Source organism: Hirundo rustica, chromosome 16, assembly GCF_015227805.2.
Source record: "Hirundo rustica isolate bHirRus1 chromosome 16, bHirRus1.pri.v3, whole genome shotgun sequence".
Classification (NCBI taxonomy): Eukaryota; Metazoa; Chordata; class Aves; order Passeriformes; family Hirundinidae; genus Hirundo; species Hirundo rustica.
In genome coordinates this window covers 9,399,154-9,411,344 of record NC_053465.1, presented here as the reverse complement: position 1 = coordinate 9,411,344, position 12,191 = coordinate 9,399,154, and the positions used below count along the sequence as shown (strand labels likewise).

At 55.9% G+C, this 12,191-nt stretch overlaps 1 protein-coding gene across 1 annotated transcript; it reads right to left on the bottom strand.

Moving 5' to 3' along the window:
* Positions 1-628: 628 nt before the first annotated feature.
* Positions 629-11,885, bottom strand: EMILIN3 (elastin microfibril interfacer 3). The gene is made up of 4 exons (XM_040079974.2): positions 11,695-11,885; positions 8,484-8,606; positions 5,373-5,620; positions 629-4,867 (listed from the first exon to the last, which is right to left on the bottom strand). The coding sequence occupies exons 1-4, from the start codon at positions 11,883-11,885 to the stop codon at positions 2,973-2,975; spliced, it is 2,457 nt and encodes an 818-aa protein (XP_039935908.1). The 3' UTR covers positions 629-2,972.
* Positions 11,886-12,191: the final 306 nt, after the last annotated feature.

The window sequence follows — 12,191 nt, the reverse complement described above, 5'->3', positions numbered from 1 at the left end:
GTAGTGTAAAGTACCAGTTTCCTTAGATACAACCCAAATGGACCTCCTGCAGTTGAAAGCCACCCCCCTTCTCCTCCCACCCCAGACCCTGTTGAATACTGTCCCCATTTTTCCTATGGGATCCTTCAAGTCCTGCTCGGTCACATTGAGGCGTCCCCATGGCCCACTCTTCTCCAGGCTGAGCATCCCCAACTCTCTCTTCATGGGAGATTATAGAATAAAACAAAGGCAGAAGCACTGCTGGGCTCCTTCCCTCCAGTCTGGCATCTACCTTCTCCTTCCTTGATCCCTGTGTGTGAGAGTAAGGCATCTCCTTGTCTGCCGCTTCTGGAAGTCACACAAGTAATTTTGATCCTGGACACCTCAGCAAGAAATACTTTATTTTTTTTTTTTTCCTTTCCAGTACAAACAGCTTTTCAGCTTTTAAAATCTGAACAAGTAGACATAGTTTAAAAAAAAAAAAAAAAAAAGAAAAAAAAAAAAAAAAAAAAAAGAAAAAAAAAGAAAAACAGAACACAGTCTTTTAACAGGACCAGTTATCAACTGCCTCAGAAAGCTGCCCAGGCAAGGACAACCTCATTGGGCACCATTTCCTTACTCTGCAAGCAATTTTTTAAAAATGCCCAGTTTTGTACAAAGTTCCTTTCGCTTTTTAAACGTGAGTAGCTGAGAACTGAAAAAAACCAAACTGTCCATAGCTTCAAGTGACTAGTCAGGAATAGTCCAAACATAGCACCATTTTCCGGAGGGTCAGACTTCTTCCTTGTCCTAGTTTTGTTACAGCCAGTCCTGGCTCCCTCTTTTCTGGGAAGCTGTTCCTGCTCAGCCACTCTAACCCAGCCCTGGCTGGGGAACAGGGAGCCTGGCCCTTGGCTTGGTTTTCTCTTTGGTTTTCTCCCTGGTGTGAGGGGATGGAAAGGGGGCTTAGGCAGGATGCTCCCGGTGCAGGGCTTCCCTGGTGCATCACACAGTACTGAGGGTTGGCTTGAGACTCCTTCCTTAGGCAGGAGAAAAGTAAGAGCGGGTTTTGCAGGGTGCCCAATGGCAGCGGGAGGTCATTCCTCAGCTGGAGAAGTGTCTCAGCAGCTGGAGGGTAGCTCCAAATCAGCAAAGCCCAGAGCAGTGAGAGTGGATTCTGGCAAGTGGTGGGGAGACCACAGGTCCTCTCTGTGCTCCCACAGCTGATGGCTCATGCTCCTCTGGCAGGGGAACGAGCTTGTACTGCCCCAGGGCAACATGGTGTGGCTCCTGGACTCAGTGATCCCTGTGGTCCTCCCTAGCATGGAAACATGTTTAAGGGAGCTCACCCAGATTTTCTGAGGGAGAAAAGGTGCCCAGATTTGTCTCTGCTGGGAGCCACTGCTGGTTTGTGCTAATCAGAGCAAAGAGGTGCTCGTTTTTGCAGGGAGAGAACCAGGGTGCAGAAGAGCAGGCACAGCCTGGTGAGGGTGACAGGCACTGTGTGAGAGCCAAAGGCTGGCTGGGGTGGAAGGGTTCATGAGCTACAATGATGAGAGAAAAATATGTTCCTCTGCTATAAAGTGCCAGAGTTGTTTGAATGGAGGATCTTTAATTTCCTCCTCATCCTAGTAATGAAGGCCCCATTGGCTGATCAGCAGAGGCTGCCCACAGGAGAGGTGGATTCTGTGTGCAACAGCCCCGTAGGCAAGACTGGAGCTGCTCGGAATGTGCATGTTTTCCAGCCTGCCTATTCACGGGATACCGGAGTCAAGCTGGGTAAATGGTGTGGGGTTTTCATTCACAGCTGAGGACAGGTCTCCAGAGGTATTCTCACAAATCGTTCCACATCGGTGTTGGTCCCAGGGCTACCAGCATCCCAGTGGGATCTGAAGAGCTTGAGGAAGGTTCCTGGACTGGAACCCCTGTGAGACATGTTGAAAGTCCCACACTGCATGATGGGACTTTGCTAACTTATCCATCCAACACTGCTGCACTCGCACCCTGGAGCAGCTGGAACTCTCCTGCCTGGGATGAGATGATGGAGTTCACAGTTTAAGCAATAAAACAGGACAGGACCGCTCTGTGCCCAGCTTGTCTCTGCAGAGACCTTGGAGGAAAGACGTGTTTTCCATAACCAGAGAGCCCAGCTGTAACCAGAGAACCCAGCAAAGTGGGATTGCAAAGCACAGCAGCCCCAGGGGCCGTGGGGCTCTCTCCAAACACTGCTGCCACAGCTTTTAGCTACTCAGCGTGGGTCTTTGGAATATGGCAAAGGACATAGGGGCAGCATTAGGAAACTGGAATCAGATGAGCACCAAGACACAGGATTGTTCAAAAATATACATATACATACCATATATATACATATACATATGCATATGTGTTTTCCTAATGCACACCCTTGTATGCTCCAAAAGGCATCTGCATGGAGGAGGGAGCATTAAAAATGGATTTCTCATACACAAGGAGGGCTGCCATCTTGGAGAAGGGACGCCAGTTCCCAGAGGGATGTGTCAATACGTGTGTTCTTTGAAATCTACAGTTCCTATGGTGAGTTTTGTACCCTGCAAGGAGCCCTGGCTCTGCTCAGTCTCTGGATTAAGATGCAGGCGATGTTTAGGTCAGAGAAACTATTCCTCAGTTGATAACTACAGGGTTTTATTCTTCAAGAAATGATAAATCCACAAAAATAAATTTTAAAAAAATGTTTCTGCCTCCAGCTTACTCTTGAATTGTCCTTCTGGGGTCATCAGCCCAGGAGCCAAAGCAACACCAGGTTAGGACCTGCTGCACCAGGCTCAGGACAGTTGTGAGAATCAGGAGGGGGAGTACCAGCACGGTGGAGTTAAGAAGTGGGACCAACAAGGTTAGGGGGGAAAAAAAAAGAAGTAGCAGCTTTTCATAAAAAAATTATCCCAAGAACTGTTGTCACATTGGAGCGAGTCTGTGTGATATAATTTAATCCTGTCCTTCACAGTGGGAGAAGGAAGACATGTGCCATGACAGTGTGGCTAATGCTGCCTCCTCTCTGCCTTCTCCTCCAAGTGCCCGACCTGTTCTGCCAGCTCAGAGACCTTGGCCTGGCAGTCAAGCAAGTTGTCCTTCAGTCCCGTTATTTCCTGAGAGTGGGCAGCCAGCGTCCCGTTCATGTGGTCCATGTAGTCCCACAGACTGCCCGTGTGTTTCTCCAGTTCCTCCCTGATGTCGTCCAGGCTGCCGGTGATGGCCCCCAGCCTGCCGCAGGCGCTCTCCACCCGCGCCACCCGCTCGTCGAAGTGAGACACCTCCTGCTGCAGGCCGTGGGCCACGCTCTTGCAGGAGCTCAGGTCGCTGACAATCCTGGCTTTGAGTCGCTCCAGGTCTCCCTTGAGGTTCAGGACACGGCGGTTGCTGAAGAAAAGCTGGGAGCCTTGGTCGTTGACTTTCTCCTGGATGGAGTGGACCTCATCCTCAATCTTCCGCTCGTGCTCATCTAGGGAGGAGTTGACGTGCGTCACGGTGTCTGAGTACTGGGACACGGAGTCCTTGAGCCCTGTCAGAGACTTGCTCACGGTGTTCAGGTTGATCTTTAACAAGGTGATCTCCCCTTGCAAAGCCCCCGATGCTTCCTCCTCGATTCGCCGCTGGATCTCCAGGATGGTGGCGTTCAGCTTGCGCAGGAGGTCGTAATTGCTGTCCATCCGGAGGAGCAGGTCCTGGTTCTTGTTCTGGCAATCCTCGATCTCCGTCCGAAAGGTCTCCACATCTTTGGAGGCAGAGGTGCAGCCCAAGGTGCAGGTGCTCTCCAGCGTGATGAGGCGATTCTGCAGCGCCTCCAGTGTCTCATCCGTCCGTTTCCTCATGCTGGCAAGCTCCCCTTCCAGCACAGGCACCACTGCTCCGTCCATGCCCGTGGGAGAACTGACATTGTTCAGCTCCCCCACGATGGTCATGAACCTGTCCTCCAGGGTCTGCATTTTGTCTTCAAAGGCAGTCCTCATGCCATCCACCTCTGCCACCACCGTGCCTTTCATGCTGTCCTCTATATCAGAGCAGCAGCTCCCTGTTTCACTCTCTGTCGCATTGAGCCTGGCTTCCAGGTCCTCAAAGCGCCCTTCAAAGAGGTTCCCTAGGGTGACAGTGGAGATTTCTCCATCCAGGCGCGAGTGCAGGTTCTTCTGGGACTCAGAAATGCTGTGAAGGCCTTTCTCAAGGATGTTCATGCGATCGGTGAGGTAGTCCAGGTTGCTGCAGCAGCTTTCCACCACCGTCAGCCCTTGGATCTGGGTCTCCAGCTGAGAGATCTCTTTCTTGATCTCCAGCTCCTTCCCATCCAGCGTCTGCTGCAGCCGCAGGTTGGCAGCTTTCTCCTCCTCGCACTGCTGCCGCACCTCTTGGATGCGGAAATCACACGTGGTCTGGATCTTGCCCAGCTTCTTCTCGAAGCCGTCGAGCAGCTCTCCGCGCAGGCTGCTCAGCCTCGTGTCCACATACTCCTCCAGCAGGTCGATGGAGGTGAGGGGCGAGGGCCGGGCGGATTCCAGCAGGTGCTTGATCTGCCCGTCGTGGTCCAGGACCATGCCCCGCACCTCGTGCAGCAGATCTGCCTTGGTTTTCAGCACGTCGCTCACCTCCGTCACTTTGGTCAGGATCTCCCCCACGGGAGGGAACGTGGCCATGTCGGCTTTGTCTGCCACATCCACCAGGCCGTCGGGAATGATGCCGAAGCCCACGGAGGAGTCTGGCGTGCCCGGGCTGTTCATCAGGGAGCCGATCATCTTGGTGGTGTCCTCCTGGATGGCCAAGCGCAGGCGGTCCCCCAGCCCACTCACCATGGTGTGCAGGCTGTCGTAGGACTGGGAAAGGCGCCTCACCTCCTCCTCCAGCCGATCCAGGCGGTCCCCGAAGAGGCCAGGCAGCTTCCTGCCTGCACAGGGAAAGAAACAGAGAGGGCACAGTGAGGGCTGGTGCTCCTCTAACTTCCCTCCTTCAAGTCATTTCCCATAATAACCTTGTGTCCTGCCCTCTGTTATTGTCATTTCGGCAAAATCTCAGCCCACACCTCTCCTTAAGCTATCGGGAAACCCTCTTTCCTCTTGGGATCGTCTTCTGTTCCCAAGTTCAACAGCAGGTGGTGATAATAGCCCAGGAGAGCTTAGTCTTGAGACGACCCTATCAAGCCCATAATTAATGGAAAAATGCTCTAAATCAATGAGGAAAGGCAATTTTGAAGCTGCACGTTTTGAAAGAGCAAGATTTCGAAAGCAAGTGGTCCTCAAAGCAATCAAATATCAGGTCTCTGATAGAAAACGTATCACCCACTGAATTTTTGCCAGGTTCATGCTCTGTGCTGGAACAGAGAGAACTTGGAGGTTTGAGTGCATGACAATGGTGTGGTGACCTGGGGACACGAAGCAGGAGCAAGTTCTCACCATATTGACTCTTCTTTGGTCCCGGAAACAGGTCAGGGTGGCTTTTGGGAAAGGGAGGAAGCCTGGGCATTGGAAACATCTTTTGCCCAGGAGGCATTTTAGGGCTGGGATGCTGGGGCAGAAGGCCAGGCTGGTCTGTCGGGCTGTCATGGCACCCTTCTCCCATGAAGCCTGGGCAGCACCTCCAGGACAGCTCGGTCACTGTCTTGTATCCAATCTTGTACCTGGGCCTGAAGAAGGTGCGGTACCTTTCCAGGAGACGGGAGGGAGAGAGAAGACAGTTTAGAGAAGCAACAACACCAAGAAATAGAGCAGGCTCATGGTCCTGTTGGATGTGGGAGATCTGGGCACGTGGGAAAGCCTGGCTGAAACCCTTGTGCTGCACCTGCAGACCATGGCCCATCTTCTCCAAGAGCTCTGGCTGCACCATAGCTCAGTGTAGCATTATGGTGGGGTTTTAGTTGAGTATTTTTTAACCTGGGACACTGTGTTGATTTAGAATTGCAGCTCTAAGTGTATTGCTGCAGTCCCATGCCTGTGATACGTGACCACAGTGAGAGATACCACACTGTTTGGCAACTTCTGGCCTGCAGAGCACAAAATGAAATGATGGAACTGAGTTCAAAAGCCCTGCAAGCTCACATCACTTCCAAGAGGGAAGTGTAAAAGTGGTTCGCACTTTGATTGACCTACAGAATTTCCTAGTGGGATCAAAGAAATCTCTTCTCAACTGTAATCCTGTCTGGAAGCCCCCATGAGGGCTGAAAGGCCTTTGGAAGGGTGTTTTCTCTGTGTGGAGGGCATCAGTCCACTGGGAAACCTAAAAGGGGCTTGGGCTGGCCTGGTGAGTGTCTCCAGGGTGATGCTGTGGTGTGCAGAGGGATGGCTCCTTACACTGCTCCTGCCCCAGCTGGGATGCCCTGGGAAGTGTCTCCATCATGGATTTGGGTACTACAGCACTGATCCTCCCATACCAGCACACCAGGTACAAGCTCACCTCACACCTTCCCCCTCTGCTCTGGCTCTGGATGGGGTCCCACCCGCCAAGGGAGAGGATTCAGCTGTCCCTGCCTCTCCTTGGCACCTCCCTGTGAGGCAGCAGTGATGGGACAGGACCCTGCTGGCTCCTGTGCACCCCCACCAGCTGAGCTGAGCTGTGCAGGGCTGGACACAGCCCTTTTCTCACCACCTCAAAACACCAATGTTTTAAGCCAGCCTTTTGGAAATTTCCAATCTGAATTTACCAGGGCCTGAAAACCCTGAAGTTTGCTGGTTTGCAACAACACACACAGTCAGCCTCTTGTTCTCCTCCGGCATGTTCAGCAAGTCTTGGAGGAGCAGCACAGCCACCCATGCTGCAGAGGGGCTGCAGAAGGCACTTATCCATCAGTCAGGGCGGCACATGGGGTGATTCCCTGCCATCCGTGTCCTTGTCCAAATCCAGTGTCCCCAGCCCAGGTTGCAGCCCCTGGCAGTGCTGCTTCCACACGATTCCCAGCGAGATACAGCCACCTCCACACACACCACAGGGCAGGGGGATAAACCAAACGCAAATCCTCTGCTCCTTGAATCTCTTCAAAATTCCTCAACATCGATTTCCCAAAGGGACAGTTTCAAAACAAGCTCTTGTTACTCCTCTTCACAGACGCTGCTGAGTTTCAATGCTCTTTCCTTCTGTTGTAGCACGTAGAAACCTCCCTGGATGTACCACGGGAGATTGCTGCTCCAGCCACTGTCAGGGGGTGAAGAAAGGAGGAGGATGGCATCCAAAAGGCAGAGCACTTTCTCTGTGTCATCGCAGCACCTTCTCTGTGTCATCCCAGCCTCTGCAGAGGAGCTCAAAGCCTTGGGAACCTTCAAATCTTTCTACCCCTGCTCCAAACAGGGCAGCAAGAGGAAGTGTTTGCAGCCAGCTGCACAAACATTAGCTGATGGCCCCAGCACGTGGAAAACCCATGTTTCCCTTTTGTCCATGGATGCAGCATCTGAGGCTCTGCAGCAAATTTGGTTGTGGGTCCATCTGCCCTCACAAAACACCCTGGTTTAGTTTGAAGGAGACAAAGAGAGGACATTGTGGAGATGGGAGAGGCTTTGGAGATCTCCTTCACAGGTACCAGCAGCTGCAGGATGTCCTGAAGTCCCTGAATGCTGCTAAAACACTTGTGATGGAAAGAGCAAGTGAGAGAGTGGGTCTGGCTGTCTGCCGCTGCCAGTAGAGCCCACGGCACCAGCAGGACATGGAGAGTCCCAGCCAGCTGCCACAGGATGGCTACTAGGCTCTGACAAAACCTGCTCTCATCCCAGTTCTCCTCTGTGCTCAGCTCTGCTCCTCAAGCCTGGGCAGGATGCAGAACAGCTTTCCCCACGGAGCAGCATTCCTGGTGGGGGGTGAAGCACAAAGCCCCAGTGTCTGCCCTGCACCACCAGTGGCTCCAGCTGTGGCACAGTAAAGTGTTTCCCTCCAGCACTGACGATGTGCAAAGAGTTTTGCAAATCTTTTCCTGCAGCAGGAAGCACTGAGCCGTCCCCAGCCACAGGCTGTGTTTCCTCTTCCTGTCAGTCAGGTTCTCACCGAGCTGCCATCATTCTGCCACAAACTGCTTTCCTACACACGTGCACAGGCACCTCCCCATTCCCATGACTTCCAGATTTATTTCTGAATCATAGAATATCCTGAGTTTGAAGGGACCCATAAGGATCACTGCGCCCAGCAACTGCACAGAACACCCCCAAAAATCACAGCATGGGCCTGAGAGCATTGTCCAAATGCTTCTTCAACTCTGCAGGCTTGGTGCCGTGATCAGCTTCCCTGGGGAGCCTTTTCCAGCGCTCATCTGGGTGAAAACTTTTTCCTGATATCCAACCTAAACCTTCCCTGACAGTTTCTGAGGAGGGATAGATCTCCCTCTCCCTCCTGACAGATCCCACCTTGCCTCCTCCCGACACCACTGACTGCCATGTGCAGGAGAAGTCCTTCATCCCCTCTCACTGCCCTCTGGAAACTGGGGGCTCATGGTCAGAAAGGTGGCACAGGGTCTCAGGAGAGAGAGAGAGAGAGGTTTTTGGGAAGGGAAGGGAAGGGAGCCATGCCCCAGTGTCCCCCATACTCACAGCACTTTCCCTGGGCACTTGGGTCCCCAGCTGCACTTGTGGTACTCGGCCTTGACGTAGCTCTCGGCCCCGTCCTGCAGCGTGCACGTCACGTTGCGCTGCACCACGTAGGCACAGTAGCTCCTGGGGGAAACACAGGAGACATTGTCACCCCCTTCCCAGCAGACAGCAGTGCCTGCACTGCGGGACACTGCCAGCCAGGTCGAGGGACAGGAGCTGGAAGGAGCCCCCAGCTTGGGCAGCTGCTGGGGAGGGACATCACAACCATGCTGCAGGAGCGTGGTTCCTGTCACAGTCACAGCCACGTTGTCACCAGTGCTGGTGGTGTCCCCGGAGCTGAGCTGTGCTTGGCACAGCATGGACTGTGTGGTGAGGCAGGCTGTGAGGACAATCAGAATCCCAGCAGCAGCGGTGGTAGGAATAGCATCCCAGAAATAGCTCCAGCAGTGCCTGGCAGGGGTGATCTGTCCTGCTGCAGCTTCTGGAGTGCTGCCAGTGCAGGGGCCAACCCAAAAGCCTTCAGCCCTTGCTGTGGGTGCTGCCACAGACAAGGCACAGAGAGGAGATGCTGCTCTGTAGGGCTGCAGTATCATGGGTCCCTCCATCACGGAGGCAGGGACACGGAGTAGATCTGTGATGGAGGCTGGAAACCCCTTCAGATCTCTAGGACAGTTAGTAGAGAGCCTCTTCCCTCCTGCCATCCACCTGCAGCTGGGTGCCACAGGTACCAGTCAGCTTTCCTGAGCCAAGCAGCAAAGCCAGGCGCTGAGGATTAGCTGGCTGGGAGGAAGGCAGAGTGTGGGAAGGGTGCAGGACTGCTGGTAGGACAGATGGAGGCCAAGGCTGTTCCAGCCGAAGGCAGGGCTGCCGGCAGGAGCAGATGGACTTGGTCCACAGGGGCAGAGACAGCAGGGATGTGTGCTGAGGCAGGGATTAAGGACAGGGGGATGTGGCAGACGGCAGAGCGGGAGGAGAGGAGGGCACAGGCCCACGGTGCAGAGCAGAGCTGAGGCAGGAGGTCAGCGGCATGGAGCAGATGGGCCAGCGCAAGCTGCAGGTGCAGAGAGGTGTTCAGTGAGGCGGGAGGACGTGGCTTCCCCTGTGCCAGCTGGGGGGCTTGGTATGGATGGGTCGGGAACGTATTTGTCTTCACCTGTTTGCCATCAGTGCTCTTCCCTCCTTCATCGACCTTTCCCCACTCAGGGCGAGCCAAAGTCCTGCTGCTCTGGCCCCTGGGAGTGACATGGTGGGGGCGGGGGGAGGGCTGTGCACACCCACCCTGTGCATGCACACACACACTGCAACAGGAGACACCTTCTTACCAAACCCTTCTGCTCCATCCTCACAGTCCCTTTCCTCTGCCTCCACCTGCCAGAGGTGTCTCAACACCATCCAGACCATCGTGGCAAGCCCATGAGAGCTGGGCTGAGGCCCTGAGGCTGCTCTCCACAGGCCATGTGATGGCCATGCCAGGGAACTCTGCATCCCAGCCTGTGAGCAGGCAGCTGAGCTGCAGCAGCCCCAGCTGCCTCCCAGTGCCCCCATTCAGAGGCCCTGAGCAGGTTACACGATCTCCAATGCCTGCCCAGGGCAGGAGTTCTCTCTGTGAAGCAGCAAGATGTGAGCAGGGTTATCCTCCCTCCAAGCCTTTCTCTGCCCCCTTCCAGCAGGGATCCCCTGATCCCACGCCTCCAGCACGCCCCATTTGCTCCCCCCAGGAGCTGCACCAGCACTTCCATCCCAGCCCCTCACCGAGGGCTGTCTCTGATCCCCTGGGATGGGCACACAGCTCCCACTTGTGATTGGCATTTCCAGCCTGCCCAGACCTGAGCAGCTCTGTCCTGGCAAGGGGCTGCCGGGCTCAGAGCATGAGCAGGGCCCTGCGCTGCTGCCGCCTGCTCCTCCACAAGTGAGTCATTCATCCATGCACGGGACCACAGGAGGAGGAGGGCCAGCCACTTCTCTTAGCTGGAGGCAAGGGGGTTCATGTGTGTAGGTGGAAACTTAGGATCACTGTCTATCCATAAATCCAGGACCTGCTTACAAACACACCACCAGCTGCCTCTAAGTTAGCTAGTGGCCAATGCAGGCAGATCTGCCAGCCACTACTAATGAACACTGCCGACCCGGGACTGCTCGGGTCAGCGTGGCTCTGGCTCGCTCTCCCTCTCAGAACCCCTTCCCTCCTCACACACCTGTGGCAAGCAGTTTTATAGCTCCAGCCTGATGTTTTTAGAGTGAGCAGCTGGAAAATGTTACGGGTTTTTGAAAGCTCTCACTGGCACTGCCAGTATTGTTTGTCCCGAGTGTAACTTTATTCGTTTCAGCTTGTTCATAACCCCACATCCTCCCTCGTTCAAAGGAGCCCGGCAGAAACTGCTCTAGCAAAGAGGCAGAGGGAAGGGACACCCCCCTCTCCGTCCCCAGTGTAACAGCTCTTATGCAACTAAACGGAAAAAGTCTATAGTATGTGTAAAACCCACATTCCTCACTGCCTGAGCTTTCCAGCTTCTTTGAAAGCGTACTTAAACTCCAGTATGTATGTATTTTGCAAATTCCCTCCAAACCAACCTGTTTTCACACGTAGGTCTGTGCGCTGCCGTCCTCCCCTCCCGCACATCACCACCCCCTGCCCCCCCGTGCCCGTGTCACGCAGAGCAGGTACATGCACCTACCCCAAAAACCACACACGGGTACATGCACCTACCCCAAAAACCACACACGGGCACATGCACCTACCCCAAAAACCACACACGGGCATCCCCATCCCCACCTCCGCCAGCCCCGTCCCTCACCGGACCGTAGCACACGCGTCCCCAGCGCACGCAGCCCGTTCCCTCTCGGAAATACAGCTCCCGGATCCTCCTCCAGATGGAGGGGGGCACTGAGACACAGGGACACTGCTGCGCTGCCGCCAGCCATTGCCCAGCAGCTGGCAGATGACAGGGAGAGAGGGATGCCCGCGGCAGGTACCCAGGGAATCCTGCCCAGCCGGGGATGCCCGCACCGAGCCCCGGGGAAGGTGCCCGAGGTGGGCGCCGGGCTTTGTGTCCCCGCGCAGCCCGTCCCCCGGGGATGCTGCCGGTAGAGCCGGTGCCCGCGGTCTGTCCCCGGTAAGGGATGCCCGACGGAGGCGCGGCTCGGTGCCCGGGGGCGGCGGCTCCCGGTGCCCTCCGGATGGGTTGCGCGGCCGCGGCCGGGGGTGGCTTACTTGTGCTTGCCCACGGGCTTGCCGAGCTGCGGGCTGGAGCCGGCCGTGTAGAGGCTGTACCTGCCGCCGTAGGGCAGGGGGGCGGCGGGGGGGTAGAAGGCACCCTTGGCGTCGGCGAGGGCCAGCAGCGTCCCCAAGGAGAGGCAGGCGAGCAGCGCTCCGCGGCGGCGCAGCGCCCGCGCCCGCCGCATGGTCCCGGCCCGGCGGCGGTGGAGCGGGACGGGATGGGAAGGGATGGGAAGGGATGGGATAGGACGGGGCCGCCCCGCCGGGACAGCGCTGCGGAGGGGATCGGAGCGCCGCCCGCCGCGCCCTGGCTGTCCCTGTCCCTGTCCTTGTCCTCGTCCCTGTCCCTGCCCGGCCCTGCCCGGCGGCACACGCCGCTCCGCCGCCCACCCGTCCCCTTTTGTACGGCGGCGGCGGGGGCGGGCCGCGCTCCTCCTCCCGCCCTCCCACGGCCGCCGACCCCGGCCCCCGGGGCGGGGAGACAAAGCGAA

What these genes read in the sequence shown, in the direction of transcription:
- EMILIN3 (XM_040079974.2), bottom strand. Translation starts at nt 11,885, where the DNA reads ATGCGGCGGGCGCGGGCGCTGCGCCGCCGCGGAGCGCTGCTCGCCTGC. An exon ending in AAGTGCCCAGGGAAAGTGCT is followed by an intron (nt 5,621 to 8,483) that starts GTGAGTATGGGG and finishes TCTCCTGGAAAG; the next exon opens with GTACCGCACCTTCTTCAGGC. An exon ending in ACCAAAGAAGAGTCAATATG is followed by an intron (nt 4,868 to 5,372) that starts GTGAGAACTTGC and finishes TTCCCTGTGCAG; the next exon opens with GCAGGAAGCTGCCTGGCCTC.